At 39.6% G+C, this 18,454-nt stretch overlaps 1 protein-coding gene across 2 annotated transcripts; it reads left to right on the top strand.

Moving 5' to 3' along the window:
- The first annotated feature begins 80 nt into the window (after window positions 1-80).
- On the top strand, window positions 81-10,988 carry DUT (deoxyuridine triphosphatase). Of its 2 annotated transcripts, none has more exons than XM_040601441.1 (7): window positions 81-184; window positions 687-849; window positions 2,366-2,457; window positions 3,540-3,584; window positions 9,423-9,497; window positions 10,313-10,383; window positions 10,836-10,988. In XM_040601441.1, exons 1-7 carry the CDS (start codon window positions 178-180, stop codon window positions 10,890-10,892), a joined length of 510 nt encoding a protein of 169 aa, XP_040457375.1. In that variant the 5' UTR covers window positions 81-177; the 3' UTR covers window positions 10,893-10,988. The 2 variants fall into 2 exon arrangements, with proteins under 2 accessions (XP_040457375.1, XP_040457373.1); XM_040601439.1 differs by lacking the exon at window positions 81-184 and adding an exon at window positions 222-338.
- Window positions 10,989-18,454: the final 7,466 nt, after the last annotated feature.

Below are 18,454 nucleotides of genomic sequence, written 5' to 3'. Positions count from 1 at the left end.
CGTGCGGCCTGGCCAGGCGGCGGGGGCCTGCGGCAGCCCCGGCTCCGCCCGCCGTGCATCGCCACCGCGTCCCCCGGCAACGCTGAGCGTCCCGCGGGGTCCGGCCGCCGCCCCGCGGCACAGCCACCGCCACCTCCCGCGGCGCCCAGCCGCCGGCGGAGGGCCGCGCCGCGCCGTATGGCAGGTAAAGCCCGGCTGGGGGGAGGACTTGGCGCCGTCGCCCCCAGTCAGTGCTCTCGCCCGGCAGCGGCCGGCGGCCTGGCGGCGGCGCACTCCACAGGGCGACGGCGCAATGCTGGCCCTCCGCCTCGGGCGGCTCCTGCTACCCCGCGGGCGCGGTAAGGGGGCGGCGGGGGAACGGGGAGCAGCGCGCAGTGCCCAACCGCGGGCCCTGCCCCTCGGCGGCCGCCACCGGGAGGGGCTACGGGGGTAGCGACCCGCCAATCCCGCCCGGCGCCACGGGGCAACCGCCAACGACCCCACAGCGAAGGCGCGGGGAGCTGGGCGCTGAGGAGGAGCCGGGCGAGGCCACTCTCACCGGCCAGGGGTGGCGGGGGTGCGCCGCGCCGAGAGCGGCCGGGGATGGAGCGGTCTCCCCCTGTGTTTCCGCCTCCAGTGGGCTGCGCCGGTTTTCGCGGGCTTTTCCCCTCACTGCAGGTCTCTCTTGCCTTCTCATCCCCGCTCAGCGATGCCCCTCTACGAGGTCGCCCTGCAGCCATCCCCCACCAAGAGGCAGAAGGGCTCCGTGCCCGGGGACCCCTCCCCACGGCTCCGCTTCACTAAGCTGTCCGAAAACGCCTCCGCCCCCTCCAGGGGCTCTGCTCGGGCTGCAGGCTACGATCTGTACAGGTGAGGGTACCCCCCGCGGGGCCGGAGCCCACGCCATGCCGTGCTCCGGCCTGGCCCCTTCTGAGAGCCAGGCGCTGCCGCCCCGCTCGGCGAGCCCCTTCGTGGGTGAGAGGGCCATCGTGAGGCCGGTCCTCTTGCTTGGCAGAGCCCCCGGAGAGGCTCTCCGGGCTTCAGAAGAGGAGACCAGAGCTGGCCCGTTTGTCAGCGCCTTTGCTCCTCCATCCTTCTTCCTTCATTTCCAGAGATCTGTGGTCCAGCCATGCTGCGGCACCGATTTCATCAGGTAGTGGTGCAGCCACTGGCCGGAAGTCAGGCTTTGACACATCAGCCAGAGTTGCAGTTGGTGCCAGCACTGACTAGGTGCCTTCCTATTGAAAGAAAAAAAAATTAGTGCACGTGGGCCCTCCCTGCCAGCGCTTATGCGTTTCTGCTTTAGTCTTGGCTGTTGGGTGCAGCCTGCTAAAGGTTGTTGTGGCAGTTTGATAATGCTTCTAGCAGGAGACCGTGTGGGCTGCTGTATAGGCTTAGGTTTTGGTTTGCTTGAGCTGGTTTTCACTATGTTTAGGAGTATCTGCAGCTGGGCATGTAGTGCCTTGCATAGTGCTGCTGCGATGAAATGGAATCACTAGTTGTATCTGAACACCACTGCAACTTCCTCCACCTCCCCTTTTTTAGTATATTTTAGAATAATCAGCCTGTTGGCTTCTTCCTTCACCTATCTGAATTCCTTCCTGAAGCTTTGCTTCACGACACTTGACACTTTTCCTTTGTATTCTTTTTGTCTTACTGGGTTTGGTTTTGTTCTTGTTCCAGTGGTACACTGTACACCTGGAAAAAGTCCATTTCATAAAAATTTTCAGTGCTTCCCAGTGTTTAAAAATAAAGTCTTCATCGAGGCCAAGATACACTTGGCTTAAACGTGTAGAACAGGCTCACTGTGATATTGCCACCACTGCCTTTCATTAAGCCTCCAGCTGGGTAGCTTCAGAAGGTTCTTAAAATCTTTCTTGTTTGCAGTTCCCAGTAGAATCATGTGACTTGTCAACTTCTGACCTGCTCGGGAAAAAAAAAATGTTGCCTAAAATTTAACTTAATAGATTATTATTTCTTATTACAACTAGTTCATATGCTGCAGAAGCTTAATCAAAGGAGTATCTAATCCTTAAAAGTTTTTGCTTTTGCCTAAAAATTGCACAACCCCATTCACCTAACGGTTAATTTAAAGTTGAACTTGTATTTTTTTTGTCTCTCTTACCAGTTAAACATTTAAAACTAGCGATCGTAAGACAGCTGTTCAAATGATACTACTGAAATCCTAAGCAAGCGCCATCAAAATGGGACTATTTTGGGGTTTAGGATATGAATTAGATTTTTCAAATCTGTAAATATTTCTTGTATAAATTCCATATTATAAATTCCAAGCGAGAATAATTCTGGGTAATTTTGTACCTTAAGTTACAGAGAAGAAAATTTCCAAAATATATTATGTAAATTAGTGTTTCTTTCTTTAATGTAGTGCCTACGACTGTGTAATACCACCCATGGAAAAGGCTGTAGTGAAAACAGACATTCAAATTGCACTTCCTTCTGGTTGCTATGGCAGAATAGGTAAGTAAACAGGCTATAAAAAGACTGCAGAGCCATTGTAGAACAGGTTTGACACCATCTTCACATTTAGATTCTGCCTGAAGCTTTCAGAATTAGTCTATAGAAAAGAAGAGGTCACGTGGCTGTGTGATTTATTAAGCCTTCTAACAGACATTTCTTGTGATACACATTTGAGGTTGCTGTATGTCAAATGACAAAAAGATGACTAGCAAAAATTTTCATAATCTACGTATAACTTTATAGGCTGTTCAGTAGTTCTGTTATTTCTCTGCAGTTTCAGAAATCAAATCACAAAGATCAGTAGGTAATGGACATACAGAAAATATAGCTCTGGATGTTTAAAACAGTGAAGTAAGAGTACTAGTGTAGTAGAATTTGATGACTTCTTGTGACAGAATACTTGAGAAAACCTGTACAAGGTATTTTGTTATGCACATTCTTCTGAATCGTGTAAATTTGTAAAGTAAAAAAAGCAATAGCCACACCAGTGGAAGAGTATGATCAAAGTTTGCTCTGTCCTTTCATCTAAAAGGAGAATGCTTGCACATTTCTCTTATACCAAAGAAAATGTTGAAGAGAGTAACATTTTAGCACTTTATCAAAGTAGGCTATGCTAAGTAAAAAAATCCAACCCTGCACATCATTTAATTTAGCTGTGTATAATATTTCTTAGGAAATTGCTTGCCAAATGTTGTTTTCCATTGTAACTTGAACGGATTGATGCAATAGTCTTTTGAGATTATTCCAGACCAGTGGTAGCTGCTAAAAATAAGCCAAGATTAGATAGTAATTGTCTGCTCCAGCTGCCTGCCTTGGAGAAACCTCTTATGCAGTTGGTGGTCTAAACAAAGATATGTTTTATATCTCTTAAAGACTACAACTATTGCTGCCTGTAACAGCTGTTATTTTATTTAATATATATGTTAACACTTACAGTAGTTCTTGTAAAATCGCATTTGTTTTAGACTGTGGAAACATTCTTGTTGCCTCAGCTCTGTGCAAACACTATGTAACCTATAAATACTGTAAGAGTTTTAAAAGACAAAGACTATAATAAATTAAAAAAAATTCTTGTTTTCTAGCACCGCGTTCTGGTTTAGCTGCAAAGCACTTCATAGATGTTGGTGGTAAGATTTATGGATTTTTTATTAAGACTTTGTAAATCTTGATTGCAGAAGTTTCTTAATTTCACAGAGTAAATAAATAATGCTAGCTTCATTGGTAGTCTGGCAAAAGGACATAACTGGGTAAGACCTCAGAGAGCCAGTGCATCATAATTGTTTTAAAATCTTCTAAATTATAAAAATGTTACTGACTTTTTTTAAAGAACTATCGCACTTTTGTAAGCAGTGCCTGGCATAGAAGTTATTTTTTGGTTTAGGCTTTAAAAATTACTTTTTACATTCTGCTTTTTCCATTTTGACTTCTATAGGTGTTTTTTTTCAGTCTAGTGTAAGATCTGAGTAAATTAATAACATATTTTTTCACACAGAGCATATTCCTTTTGAATATCATTACAGTATGATAGAAAGCACCGGAACACATCATTACTGTGGGTAGAATTGATTATTAGAGGGAAAAGAGCTTTAATTTACTCTTACTGATGAAAAGTATAACAAATTATGTAAAGCAAAAGAAATTTAAACTTGTAATTTTGTACATTAATGGCTTTAAAGTCTTTTGAAACAGAAATAAAACTAAAATCCCACTTTCTCCAAGTCTTTACTGGGGTTTTTTGTTCAGTACTAGCAACAGATTTGTTTTGAACAACAGGGTGTTTTTTGCAAATATTTTGAGCTTTTCTTTAATCTTGATTAGAAATTCACAGGTATCTCTTCAAAAACAATGATTATAGGCGTATTTATAATCAGAAGCCTTCATGAAAGCTTCCCTGACTTTTGCCATATCCCTATAACTGCAACATGAAGGAAATGATGTTGAAAGTTCAATTCCAGTTTTGCAGTGGGGCTGATCAGAGCACAGGCAGATTCTCTTAAGTATTGTATTATAAAATGAAACGTACGTTGCACAGAAGTTGTCACTGCTAAGATTATTGTGGAGTTATTCTGAGCACAGCTATAACCACAGCAATTTAAGCAGCACTAAATGTGTATTATGTTCTAATTGTACAAGAATACAGTTCTAAGTTAAATAAAATGTTTTCTGCCTCCTAGAACCCTAAGCATTTGTTTTTTCTGCCAATAGATTGTAGTAAAAGAACCACAACCTACATTTTTGACATAATGACATAAAGAAGATGCATCTAATGGGTATCTTCAAAAGTGCTGGGTGGCTGAGAGAACACATTTTTTGCCAGCACTTTATAATTTGAGTCATAATGGAAGTTGGCAAGAAAAGCGTGCTGAAAAGCTGAGGCCATTTCCTCTTTCTTCACTAAGCTTTCGGGTGGGTTTGGCTTGGTGTTTTTTGGGGGTTTTTTTTGGTTGGTTGGTTTGTTGCCTGGGTTGTTCCCCCCCAGTGTTAAACAAGAGAGACTACTTAGAACAGTGGTACTCAGCCTTTACTTGCTTTAAGGCTTGGCTCTAGAGGTGAGGGTGGCTCTAGGCATCCTTGTCTTTTTGATGCCAAGCCAGCCAAAAAGCAAAGCAATTCCCAGTCTAATGAAAATCTCTGCAGAAGTGCTTTATTATGTCTGCTTTGTGGCATATCAAAGTCTGGCTGTAGTGTGATAAAGCTCTGATAACCAAAATTAAAGGGGAGCATCTGTGCCAGCTTTGTGTCATTCAGGCTTTGTCTTAAATAAGAATTGATTTGTGCATGTCTGTTACACTAAGGGTTTTTAAGTATTACTGGGTAATATACAAAAAAGCACTAAGATGGGAATCAAAGATTCTGTACACCCCTATGACTGTAGTATACATGGTCTACTATAGTGTTGTTCTTTAAAGTGACACTTCTGAAACAATTTTTGTGTTTCTATGAAAAAAAAATATATCTGCTCTGTAATAGCCTTTTCAATCTGAAAGTTAAACCAGGAGGTACTAGAAGTGCTCAGCAGAGTGACCTATATTCAGATTTTAAAAGATCTGATAGTTGACAAACCATGAGTAAAAACTATTACTGTCAGTTAGTAGGGGACTTCTAAGTAAAAAAACCCAACAAACCAAACCAAAAGAAAGCCCAACCAAAAACTAAACCAAAACAATTGTTACATAATTCTGACTTGTCCTGCAGAAGTACTTTTGTCACAATGAGGACATCATCCATTTAAGTAAGAATACCTTGCCAGAAATCCTAAGGGTCAGGGAGAAAAATCGGGATCATGCAAGAGTATGTTCAGAATTCACATCTGCTAGGTGTGGATGCTTTCCCACGAAGTGACATGCCAGACTTCTGACAGAGTAAGACAGAATGTCAGACTGCCAATTCCAATGCATGATTTTTCCAAAAATGACTTAGATCATTTCCACCCAATGCACATAATTTAGAAAAGTCTTAACTCTCAGTAACGCCTATAATTGTTGCAACTTGCTGTTCCAGAATAACAGAATGCCGACGATGTTAACCTGCTTTGCATGTACACCCAGTTACTTAGATCGAGTTTGTTACTCTATACAGTAGGAAAACTGATCACGTCTTCCTGGGTTGTATTTTCCTGTATCTTCCAAGGATCATCTACTCTTTGATAAAAACAGTGTAGTTTGAACTCAGAATCCACATGGTGGTTAAACTCAGTAAGACTGTCAGTGAGGTATAATACATTTAAAGAGGAAAATGAGTAGTAGGGAATTCATTTCATAAAATCTCTGCCTAGCTGCACCTTTAATGGAATATGAAGTTATCATGGCTTTGACAGTGTTTTCAGTCACTCAGCACAGCATTAGGATAACCATTTTGGCCACGAAACATTTTTAAATGTTTCTTGCTTAATACATAACTTCAACTGTAATTGCAAGTTTTGTTTGTATTGGGTATGCTTTCAAGGGAGAAGCCTGCTGGTCCTCTCTGCACCCTCTGTAAAGCTTTTATCCTCAGAAGTGTGCATGAAGTTCAGTTCTTGCCTGCTAGAAAATACATTGGATACAATCTGTAGCACCATTACAAGGTGTTTACTTTATAGCTAAGCTCAGAAAATTAAGACTGTTCTAGTGAAGAGCTTTTTTTTCCCCTCTAGAGAATAGTATGAGTGACTGAAGTTTTCAGTGTTGCTGACCTTAGTTCAGCCACAGAAACATTCATCAGTCTTTTCCATCTTTAGTTATCAGCTGGTTTTCAAATCCTGGAGAGCCAGTCTCTAGCAGTAGTTAGATAGGTGGTCAAAAGAATTTGCGATCTGTTCAGGGAAGTGTTTATTTAGATGACAGCTTTTTCAACAAATACTTGTAAAATAAATTTTAGCATTTATATATAAAGCTGAGATTGTGCTGATGCCATTTTTTAAAGGACAGGGAAGCCATCTGACTAGATTCATTGTAAATCAGTATAGTTACATTATAAAACTCTCTTTTCAGAAAAAAAAAAATTGGGGTTTCAAAAAGGGTAGAAGTGCTAACATGCCATTAAGCTCCAGTTACTCCAATACAAGCTAAATTTTAGATACATTTTTTTTTCCTTCCTTCTCCCCTCTGTCCCAGAAAACAGCAGCGGCTGGTACATCAAAAAGCTTCATTAGCAGTTAAGCACTAACCCATATATCAAGTACAATTTTTGTCATTATGTAGAAATAAACTTGTGTTCTGTCAGAGACGTGAAGGCAGAAAAGTTAATTTAGAATGACTTTAAGTAGCCCCAGTTCTGTTCTGTAAACTTTGTTAATATTATTCCAGCATAAGTGTGACATGCAAGAGTTGCTTGCATGTATAAATTTAACCATACTACTTTAATTGGTACATTTCATACATATAAAAGCATAATCTCAATTTAAATGGAATTACTAATCTGTAGTAATCAGTTCAGAGCAGAATACTGTATTGTAACAGAAATAAAACTAGCCCTCATTTTGTTACATTAGCAAATTCCATTATCAGCCTCTAATGCGTAGCAATATCGATCCCAGCATATGGTCTAGAAAAATGTTCTCTGAGCTGTACAGAAACACTTCTGGAGAGTGGTTTGACAAATTAAGAATTTCTCCAAAGAGCTAGTGATCTTTTTTGTATACATCTATAAGCATATATACTTAATTTTATGTGCTAAATATAAATTCTAGCTCCAGCTGATTGACTGTTGTGAACAAATACACCAAATTAATGGACAACTGACTGTAGAACTTGAATGATACTTAAAATTATTTGTGCTGCCATTACAAGTTTGTTGAATCTCTTTGTAATGCATCTGTGTAGCATGGACTCAGTGTCCACTATTGTATAAAACAAAGCAAATTATTTATGTAGCACTCTTTAGCTAACGCTTTGTTTCACCCCTGGTTTAGCAATTATGTAAGGGCTTTAGGTTATCTGATACTTTAAAAATGAGGAAGGAATAGTACTTTGCTACAAGTAAGAAGGCAGTTTTCATGTTACTGTCTTATAGTTCAGCCTTTTTTGCTTATATATTTGACATGTGTCCATAGGACTTGATTTTTAATATTTTAAGAATTGCAACATTGAACTATGGTAGAAATTGTGCAAGAAAGCTCTGTGATCATTAGTATAAGTGATGTACTGCAATTCTCAATTTAGCTGATGTATAGACCAGCTTCCAGCAAGTCAACTAACCTAAACCAAATAAACAGTACAAGTCTTGTGCATGTAGCTTTGGTATGTCAGGCTCTCAGTGTCAACTGAACTGAATGCGACATTCAATAATTTTTTAATTTTTTTTTTTTATTCTGGAAAATGTTCATGCACAGCAACCCCTATGTTTTGTTCACTGTAACTTGACAGGGGTCTGTAATTGGAGTCCCTTTAAGCAATTGCATGCAGTTAAAATACCAGTGAGTTGAGAACTGCACGTTTTCCTGAATTTTTCAGAGCTCAGGAGATACTCCGTATTACTAGCACTTTAATTAGAAGGCTGTTCAGAAATTGGATTAACCCTTAACATTAGAAGAGAAAGATCTGTATAAATACCTTTTTCACACTAGAACTAGTGCAGAGATTGTGCAGTAACCGTGGACCATATGTACCGCAATATCTTCACACAGCTGAAGAAACAAAGAAAAACCCCTTCAGTTTTCTATTCTAAAGTGTGTATGTTGTGTTCAACATTAAAACTTCAAGGTATAATCATACTACAATGTCCTCTGGTGTTTATAAACTCTAAAGATAGTATTTTATATGTAGGAGTCAGGGAATATCTTGGAATGACATCTAATTTTAGTACTTGCATTGCTTCTGCAAGTAGACTTCAAAATATATACTTAGGTCCACAAGGAAGCCCAAACTCCATTTTGTTCTACTGGAAATATGCTTTCTGTATCTGAGAATTAAAAAAAAAACAACAATTATGAATATGATTATTTTAACATGTATTGGTAGATAATCTCCTGAACTATGTAGTTAATACAGCTATGTAAAATATATAAGAGCAAGCTTGTTTTACAGTATTTACACTTGAATGTAGCTGAATGACAATTCCTTAAAGCTTTAGTTCTGTTACCCTGCCTGGGATACAGGATTTGGATGTGTACAAATCCATAGCTCTCAAATAAAATGCTAGAGTTAAGAACAGATTTCTGCTTGACACTCAAAAGAGCTGAAGTTAGCAGAACAAATGGAGCCTGAATTTGGTCCAGCTGTCTTGATTTCAGATAGGGTATTACAGCTAAAATTAGTAGTACAGTGGTAAAACACTTCTTGATATATGCTGGTGTTTTTCTGTTTTTTGCAAGATTGATTAGCATTTTTAGATATTTCAGTATTTTTATAGATATTGTGTAATTGTGCATGAGTAGTATAAAGGGTGTCAGTACAAGATACTGCAGTCATCTAATCTAAACCTTTATCTAATATACTGACAAGATTTATTAACTGGATATCCCTCTCAATTGTTTCTTATGACAGCTGGTGTTATTGACGAGGATTACAGGGGAAATGTTGGTGTGGTACTCTTCAACTTTGGCAAGGAGACTTTTGAAGGTAAGTGTTAAGCTTGGCAGAGCCTGTTTTCAGCCATCTGACTGGAAATGAGAAACTTTTTTCTTTAAAAGTCTATGAAGAGTTAGAATTAACTAAGAACATTTTTCTCGTTACAGTTAACAAAAACATAGAAGGTTAACAGTGTCCTGTCAAGGAAACGTGAAAAGATTCCAATCCTAGCAAATGAAGTAGCATTCAAAAAAACCCTACCAAAACACGCCACCACCACAAAACCAAACCAATGAAAAAAACACTCTACTTAGCTAACCTATAGATTCATGAGATGTACTGAAGCACAATTTTGCCCTAAATTTGTTTCTTGCTCTGCCAGAAAAGAAAAAAAAAAAAGATGGAAAACATGAGTAATAAAGATATGATTTTCCCTTAATCATGCTGTCTTTCTGCAAACAGACAGTTTTAAGCCTCAGGGCACAGTTTACAATATTGCCAGTGTTTTTCTGGCCTCTTCTGCAACTGCACAGCACAAGCTTCTTTATGGAAGTTCTGTAAACCAGGTTGGGTACTAATCAGAAATTTTGTTTTCCTTTTATCAGTTTGGGGGTTCTCCCCCCCAAGAAATTGGTTGCTGGGTGTAGTTCACAAAAGGAGCCACATTATACATACAGCTGTCTCTCCATCTCTGCAGTATTTATGCATAATGACACTTAAGATGCTACAGTATAGCAGCAGGAATGCGAGGAGATACCTTGAGCTGGTACTGCTGCTGAAGCTTCACCTCTAGAAGGACTAAGCACAATTTTTATCTTAGCCTGTGTTTTTCTGGGACTATTAACATCTGCTTAACTTCATTGCAGTTAAAAAAGGGGATAGGATTGCCCAGCTCATCTGTGAACGCATTCTCTATCCTGAGCTAGAAGAAGTTCAAGTAAGTTTCCAAAAGAAAATACTTGTTATTTTCAATAACTTATAGTTTAAGATAGTTGTATATAAGCTGAAATTTATGATATAGATAAATACTTTACTTTAAAACTATTTTCAGTGTTAAAACTGCATAGTACCATTGCTACCTGAATAAAAATCTTGATGCTTTGTATGCATTTATGTGGATTATTTTTTTTTGGTAGGTTTCACAGTTGACAGGTACTTGAGAAACACTTCAGTATATACTAGAAACAGTTGTCTCACCATGTGGAATTTGTTTAAACTTGTACAAAAGGTATCCTAAAGTGTCTCCTAAAAGTTTTTTGATTTAGTTTCTCAATCACAGCTACTGTTATGAGTAAATGTGCCTTCGTCTATGATAGACAATATCTGTTGTATAGAAGCAAAAGGCAAGTTAAGACACTAAACCAACTTATCATAATTGATGTCTTTCAGGCTCTAGATGATACAGCACGTGGCGAAGATGGCTTTGGTTCTACTGGAAAGAACTGAGAATTATTTCTTGGGGGTTGTTTGTTATGCTATTTCTAAATTTTCAGTTGAATTAGAAGTGGGATTTTGGAATACATTAAAAAAAATTCAAGTTTATTCAGAGTTTCTGTGTCTGTCCTGTCTATTTTTACAGGCAGTGAATTCATCTGCATTATGGGGAAATGTGCATGACTGACTTATTACTTGATAGGTTATTTTTTCTTTTTTCATTTTAGATGTTCAGTCCTCAGTAATAAGAACTCGTTGTTTATGTGCTGATTATGCTCTAATAAATTTTAAAAAAAAATTTTGATTTTTATTTTACTCATCTAAACTAAAATGGCTAATTATTCCCTTGCTAGTTCGTGTTAGTCTTCTGAAAGCTATCTTCCATGTAGCTCAGTATTTCATGCTGAGAGCCTGTTTCATGCAGAATCAGTGATAATACAGGCATTGACTTGACTTCCCACTCTGACTCTTAAATCAGAATAAGGCAAAGATGTTTAATACTGCATCTTCTATACCCTGTCAAAATACTTGTATTTCTGTTCAAAGCTAAAGTTCTGTCTTTGGTCCTTAGCTGATCCTCAAACAGCCAATTTTTCAGCTCTCTTGTAAGAGCAGCCAGTACAGTATTTGAGCTAAATAACTCATCTGGAAATTATTTCTATATGTAAATAGATGCTACGAAATATGCTGTTGAAATATTTGTTGATAAATTCATTAATAAGTTACTGTATGAAAGAAAGATTCTGAATTATTGAAGCAGTGCAAGAATTTGTTTTTTCAGTCCTGTTTTGTCCACTTAACATAGAATTCTTGGAGTCTGTCCCAAACCTGATTGTTTCTATAAGTGTAGGAATCTCTTAAATGATTCAAACTTTCAGGTGAAAGAACATGCGCACCAGAGAAGGAACAGAAAGGAAAGAATCTTGAGTATTTTGCCACTTGACAGAAAAGAATTAGAAAAGGCTGTGAGGCTCTCAAACATATTTTTTTTTCCCCTGCAGCTGCCTGTATTCTCTTTTTAGATTTTTCCAAGGTGAAAGGTCACAGGTATGAAATACAGTGCTTTAAGTAGCATTTCAGCAGTGGAAAAGTAGGCCCTTTTGTAGACTTACGATGTTCACACCTTTTTTCTCCTTTGTAGTCTCGAATCATAATAATCCTGTTGGTATTAGTTTCATGTCCTTGTCTAGCACTAACCATTTCCAGTGAAGTATATTGCACATTTTATACACTTTGACACCCCCGCCCCCTTCCCTAAGGAGCTGGAAAGTAAAGCTTAATACAACAGTATTCAAATTTCTTCAAGCACAAGATAGTCATTACATTGACTTGGCAGTGCTGAAACAGTGAGTACATTCATCTTTGGTTAGGGTAGAAGTCTTTCCCTCCACATGCATTATATGTTTAGCAGCCCTTTTTTTTGCCCCTACACCCTTATCACAACAGTGTATTTGTACCTGTATCCCCAGACCTTCATAAGCAGGCTTACTGTGCAAAAGCCTATTGTAAGCAAGCAGCACATCATACCAATGAACTTTTAAATGAATTGGAAAAGCTGATCTTTACACCAAGTTTCTTCCATTCTATAACCTGCCAAAAAGGAACTTCAACTACCAAAGGCTATTTAGAGGTTTTAAAATAACTATGATCCTTTTGTATAAAGCTGTTTCCTCTTGCTGGACTGTAAGTTGCAACCAAGTTTTGCTGCTCCTCTTTTCTTCTTTCCTCACCCCCAAGAGCAAAAAAACCAGCAGGAGATACACTACTGCAAGTCCTTTTTAAAAGATTCTACAAGATATTGCTTGGAACAGCAACCAACAAGGAAGAAGTTGCATTGATACTTACTGTTTGTTGTACCTGTTGAAACTGATCTAGTTGCCATTTTTGAAAGTAATACTAATACTGCAGATTCTGAGATAAGAAGGGATAGTATTTGCTGGAAAAAGCATTCTCAGACACACGAGGCAGAAACACGAATTTGCAAATCCATGCCTGCTGAAAGTTGTCAACATACAGACTGTTATCAAAGTGTCATTACCGAAATGGCCTCACTTATTTTGAAAACTGGTATAGTGTAATTCCATTCCATTGTTTCTCGGTACTTCATCTAAAGAAGCATGTAATGAGTTTAACATTACTGCAAAGCTCTTCCCAGTAAGGCCTTGGAAAAGTCTGTCTGTCTGAAACAGCAGGAATGCTTTCAAGCTCACCTCTACACTGAACGTCAAACAGTTGCACCAGGGTAACAAATTCTGGTAGTTCCTTCTATAGTGTTGGGGGTTTGCTTCATTATGTATGGCAAATCTATACAAGACAAATACTTCTAACCAGGCAACAAGTGTTACATACCAATGTAGTCAAAGTTCTTGAGGGGCCTGTATTGAAATCTGTAGAAACTTTTTGTGTTAATAGCGAGTAGAGAATTTCTACAACAGTAGTTACTACTTTCTCGTTCAAACCATGCTGACTACATCTCTTCTCCCCCTGCCTTGTGTTTTGTTTTTTGTTGTTTGGTTTTTTTAAAAAAAAGTCCTACAATTTCATTAATATGAAAAGTATAACCTCCAAATTATTTTAATGTTCCCTTTTCCCATTAATATTACCTGCACTACAGAAGTATTTTATCTCGGTATCTGGCAAACATACGCAGGAGGCACAGAACAGTATCTGTCACAGAAGCCGGTTTTTAACTTCCCCTGGCTCTTCCTGATAAAACCATCTCCCTATAAGCAAGAGGAAGAAGATAGACTGACACTTCTTTAGCAAGGTTTAAATTTCCCTCTTTATGATAGTACATTTTAAGCTTTAATTAGCACATTTGATCCTCTTTCAAACAAAAATAAGAACATTTGAAAATTTTTATGTTAGCAAAAGGAAGAGAGGACTGGGAAACACATTGATCTTGTTCGTTACTTTATCTGAGATCTATCAGTTTGCCTAAATTAACTAGTTGTAAATAATTTTGTAATTAATTGAGAAAACTGGCTGCGTCATTGACTGAACAACATGCTGGAGCAAGTAACCTCAGGAGAAGCTAGACACTAACATGCACAGGTCTTACTCTATTTGGACAGGTTCATGTCTCCAGAAGCTGTCACTGAGGTGTGATCCCCAGGGTTCAAGATAGGTATGGAACTGAAGAGATGTAAAACTTCTTTCCAAAGCAGGTCCACAGTCTAATGCTATTTGCAATGGAAATGAAATGAAAATCACATTAAACAAACATTTTGTTGGGCTGCTCTCCATTGTCACTGAACAGGTTCAGACAAAGCTATTTAAGTTTGGACTGTACTGCTGTTGGAGAAGGGACACATTACCTCCAAAAGGAGTTAGCTAAGGCTTGGGGAATGATCTCAAACATCCTCGGTGTAAATGGAACGTGGAGCTTTTATAATGGAATAATAATTTGTTGGGAATTCTTATCTACAGCAGAAAATGGCTTTTTCCTGCAGGGAAAAGAAAAGAACATTACTAAAAATCTGCTTCCTTTCTTTTAGAAATGGATTTGACTTGTTGCGAATAGAGATAGAGAAAACCTGTCCTTCAACCCCAGGCGAATTTGGAGGAGAATGCTAACTTTTGAATCCAGATGCTTGCCTCCAGATTCACTCCTGTGGTTTGGGTCCAATTTTGAGATCTGAGAGGGTTGTATTTTCGTGTTTGGACTGAAATACGTATGACAAGTTATACTTCCTTAGCAAGGCAGAAGGTCATAAACTGATGCAAGTCTTGAAGGAACAGGTGAACTCTCTCCTTACAGACAAAAATCTTAAAAATTATAGTAATTATACTATTGATAAATAGCCCTTTTCTTGTTTCTCCACCTGGTCTTTCATGATTGTGAATTTAAGCATTGCTTCCTCAGTTCAGCTACAGTTACATTACACTGTGGCATGTTAAGAATTTTTTGGATTCATTTAATTTTCTTTTTTAGTAGATCAGCCACTAGATGGCACTTAAAGTTTGCTTTCTTTCCCATTTTTTTTTTTTTTTTTTTTTTACATAGGTATTTTTCAAAGATCTGTTCATCTATAATTAAGAGTTGATGACTCCCATTGGGACTATGTTGGCGGAAAGCAAGATGCAGCAATATTTGAGTGAAAGCAGGCAAAAGTATAACCATTAAAGGGGGAACAATGACTATAATTTAAATAAGATTTGGGTGGTTGCAGTGTTTGCATAATCCCTCCTGGCATGCAAGAGCAGTAGAAAAGCCTGTGGCTTTGCTCTCCTGCTGTGTTTCAACAAAAATGGAAAATTGTAATGAACAGCAACATTTTTCCTATCTTTCATATTCCCTCTCTTCTTACTCTCCCTTCCTCCATTCCTTCAAGTGGAATGCAGTCTACTTGAGGATTGCATTGTAATGAAAGTAACGTATAGCTTGGTAAACTCTGCATTGGATTCTCTGAACCAGATGCCTCTTGCTGCAAGTTCAGGATATGAATTAAAACTTACTTAACATGTGTTAACCCAGTATAACACAGGTGACATATAGTAACCTGAATTATGTGAATTATTATTGAGGTTCCCTAGATACTGTATTGGTTGCTACTCCTGTAATGGTGCAATCTGGTGCTTTTGTATTTGTCTTCCCTGCCTGCATCCCCCCCCCCCCCCCCCCCCCCCGCCCAGTATTTTTTAAAAAATAACTATAATTGTATTTTGGCTTAAAGATGGTTAAATAAGTTTCGGTATTAAGTAAACTTCTATGACCCTGCCTATTTCCTGTCCTGTCAAACCTTTCCTTGTAAGAATAACAGTGTCCTTTTATTTGGTGGAGTGTAGCATGATGTTTTTGGCAGGCCCAACATTTTTGACTTGCATAAATTTGTGACCTCAAGTGCAAGAAAAGTGAATGCTTGCTTCAGCGCCTCATGGTTTCTGCCTAAAAAGAAAAGCGTCCACATCGCTAACCATTACAATTTCTGAAGGAAAATTATCAGCACACTTATTCCAGCTGATTGCACATGACTGCACTTCCAAAGAAAAGAACCAGAAATAAAAATAAGTATTTTGCACCTAGTTATGTAAGGTAGCAAAAGTCTGAAAATATAGGGCAGACTGTACTGCCTTACCGGTTACTAGAATTGGCACACATGGCACTTCCCTCACCAACAGCTATTTGGCAATCGCTGCCTCAGTAAGGATGTGATTCTGCAAAGTGTAAATATGGGTCTGCTGCTGGGTAAAGCAAGGTTGCAGGATCAGGTCTGAAGTGAATTAACGTAATTATTTTCCTAAAATTTCCCTCCATTAACTGTGTGGTTATTTAGCTCTTTACCACCAAAGTGATGCTTTCCCCCTACTCTGTTAGAACACAGCAAGAAAACCTTTCACCCTGCCAAATCTGAAAACCTGACGGATTAATTTTATAATTTGTGAGCCCTCATCCAGAAAGTAACTACTGTATTATAATATGTAAAATACGCTTAAATAAAGATGAGCTGTATATGCATATACATTACTTGTTTTCTCTTAGACTTGGATGTTTTTTTCATTATGTCACAAAAATGTAATATTAGTCATTGGCTTTTTAGAAAACATTTGTACAGTAAATTTTGCCACAGAAATAATGGTCTTGTATCACTTAATATTGCTTGTAGCCTCAAAATTTAAAGCTGATATCCTTGAACTGAAGAAAATCATCTTTTGAATACTATTGATTACAGCAAAGGAATTTGTTTGCTTTTGTTTTGTAAAAGGAAAAAGAAAAAACAGTCATGAATGTAGTGTCTTTGGCCAGATGCTTTTAATATGAGTGTTTTGTGGTTTATGGATTCCTAGTCCGAAAGGTTGTCTCCAAATGTCCAAGACAAAATAACTGTGTGTCCTAGTTGGAAGAAAACTTCCCCTTTCCTTTACAGCTAAGTTAAAAAGACATTTTTAGCTTGCCATGTCTAGCAAGCACGGCAGTCTGCAGTATCCAGTGCTGCCTTGCTAGGGCACCTCAGTCCTGACCACAACCTTGGTGCTTGCACTCCGCCAGATGACACGGACCCCTCCTTAGGGTGCAGGACAGCAGCAAGGAATGCCACATGCCAGGTGTTCACAGCGGCAAACCCAAAACACCAGTCTCCCTTTCCTCTGCTTCCATGTAGAAGTTACTGCTGGCAGTGGGCCAAACTGATCAGCACTGCAGGTAATTCAAGCCATTTAAATTCTGCAGGAATAATTATTAATTTTTTTTCCATCCTGTCCTATGACCCTGTATCGTAGCGATACACAGGCTAGCAGCAGTCAGAGAGGAGGAGGTCTTTTGTTAGGGGAGAAGGGATGATACATCAGTCCTGTTCTTGCCTTTCTTCTCAACTTGCATTAAGGCATTAGCAACGCGAGAAAACTGTAAAAGGAGCTGTGACAATTGTGGGAAAATCACTTGGAGGGAGGGAATTCCAGAAAATCGGGAACTAACAGAAGTTGTAGTATTCTAACAACCTTTTCAGGGAAAAATACAGTCGCCACTTTCGAATGGTTGGCATGCATGGAATCTGCTCCACCGTGGTTCCCCAGGCAGCACAGCCTGCCATCCTGGAGGAGCAGCGGAGACTGGGGCGGAGCGGAGCCCCCCGGCCAGGCCCTACCGTGCTGCCAGCAGGACTGGGAACCTGGTGGTGCCGTGCAGCCGATAAGCTGCAGTAGCCACTGTCAAATGGAAAATATATCAGAAGATGTCTGTTACCAGGCCAACAACTGTGGCAAAACTGTTCTCCTTAGATGAACCTTGCTCATTATCATCACATTATAATACTAACGCAGACCTCCATCCCAAAGTTACCCACCTCCAAGGCACAACCACCCCTCACCGAGCATGCACTTTCTATTTCTTGTCAACTATGTCTTTAAGTGAAAGCGAGAGAAGTTTACACCAATCGATGACGGAAGAATGTATGACTAGAGTCACTCAAGCTCCACCTGAGAGTAAAGAAAAGTACAAGAAGTGAATGGATGAGGGGAGAAGTTAGGGAAGACTCCACCGTAACTTCTGGGATCAGTCTGCAGGCTAAACCTGCCTTCTCCCCCATAGGGACTCCTGTTGGGTAAGAACTTTGACTTCTGCACACTAAATAACTAACTCATTCTAGCTGTCATTAGTAATTAAGGTTTCAGATCTATATAATTTGTTTGCATATCACTTCAAACTTGTTTTTGCAGACAGTCCCTATCACCAGCAATCATGAATCCTAACTTGTCACGATTTTATTATAAGGAGTGTTATTCCGTGAACTGTTAGCATGAGCCTTTGTGGGTGCTAGCGGCTGCCAACAGCGGGTGACACATTTAAGCAGCGGGCAGACCCACCGCGGGGTCCCCCCATGCTGTTGGCCTGTTTCCCTGAACGAGGCAGTCGCGCTGCCCTCGGATCCAGTGGGGCTGTTCATTGAAGGGTCCCTGTAACGGGGCGCTGACAGACTGGTCAGGCACAAGGGTCTCAGCTTTCCTGGGGCACTAACAGACAGGTCAAACAGCTGGGGTTGGGGGGATTTCCCCGCCCATCCCTCTTCCCATGACAATCGATGCCAGGAATTCATGGATCCAGCGACAGAGAACTCCTTGCCCTCCCTGGATGGGAA

The sequence above is a fragment of the Falco naumanni genome, chromosome 7, assembly GCF_017639655.2.
Source record: "Falco naumanni isolate bFalNau1 chromosome 7, bFalNau1.pat, whole genome shotgun sequence".
Classification (NCBI taxonomy): Eukaryota; Metazoa; Chordata; class Aves; order Falconiformes; family Falconidae; genus Falco; species Falco naumanni.
Note: the sequence above shows the minus strand (reverse complement) of the source record. Positions and strands in the feature narration are given on the sequence as shown.

Excerpts from the sequence above, each read along its gene's own strand:
- DUT (XM_040601439.1), top strand. The coding sequence starts at position 293 with ATGCTGGCCCTCCGCCTCGGGCGGCTCCTGCTACCCCGCGGGCGCG. Across the intron at positions 339-686 it reads CCTGCTACCCCGCGGGCGCG|CGATGCCCCTCTACGAGGTC; the intron begins GTAAGGGGGCGG and ends ATCCCCGCTCAG. Across the intron at positions 3,585-9,422 it reads GCACTTCATAGATGTTGGTG|CTGGTGTTATTGACGAGGAT; the intron begins GTAAGATTTATG and ends TTCTTATGACAG.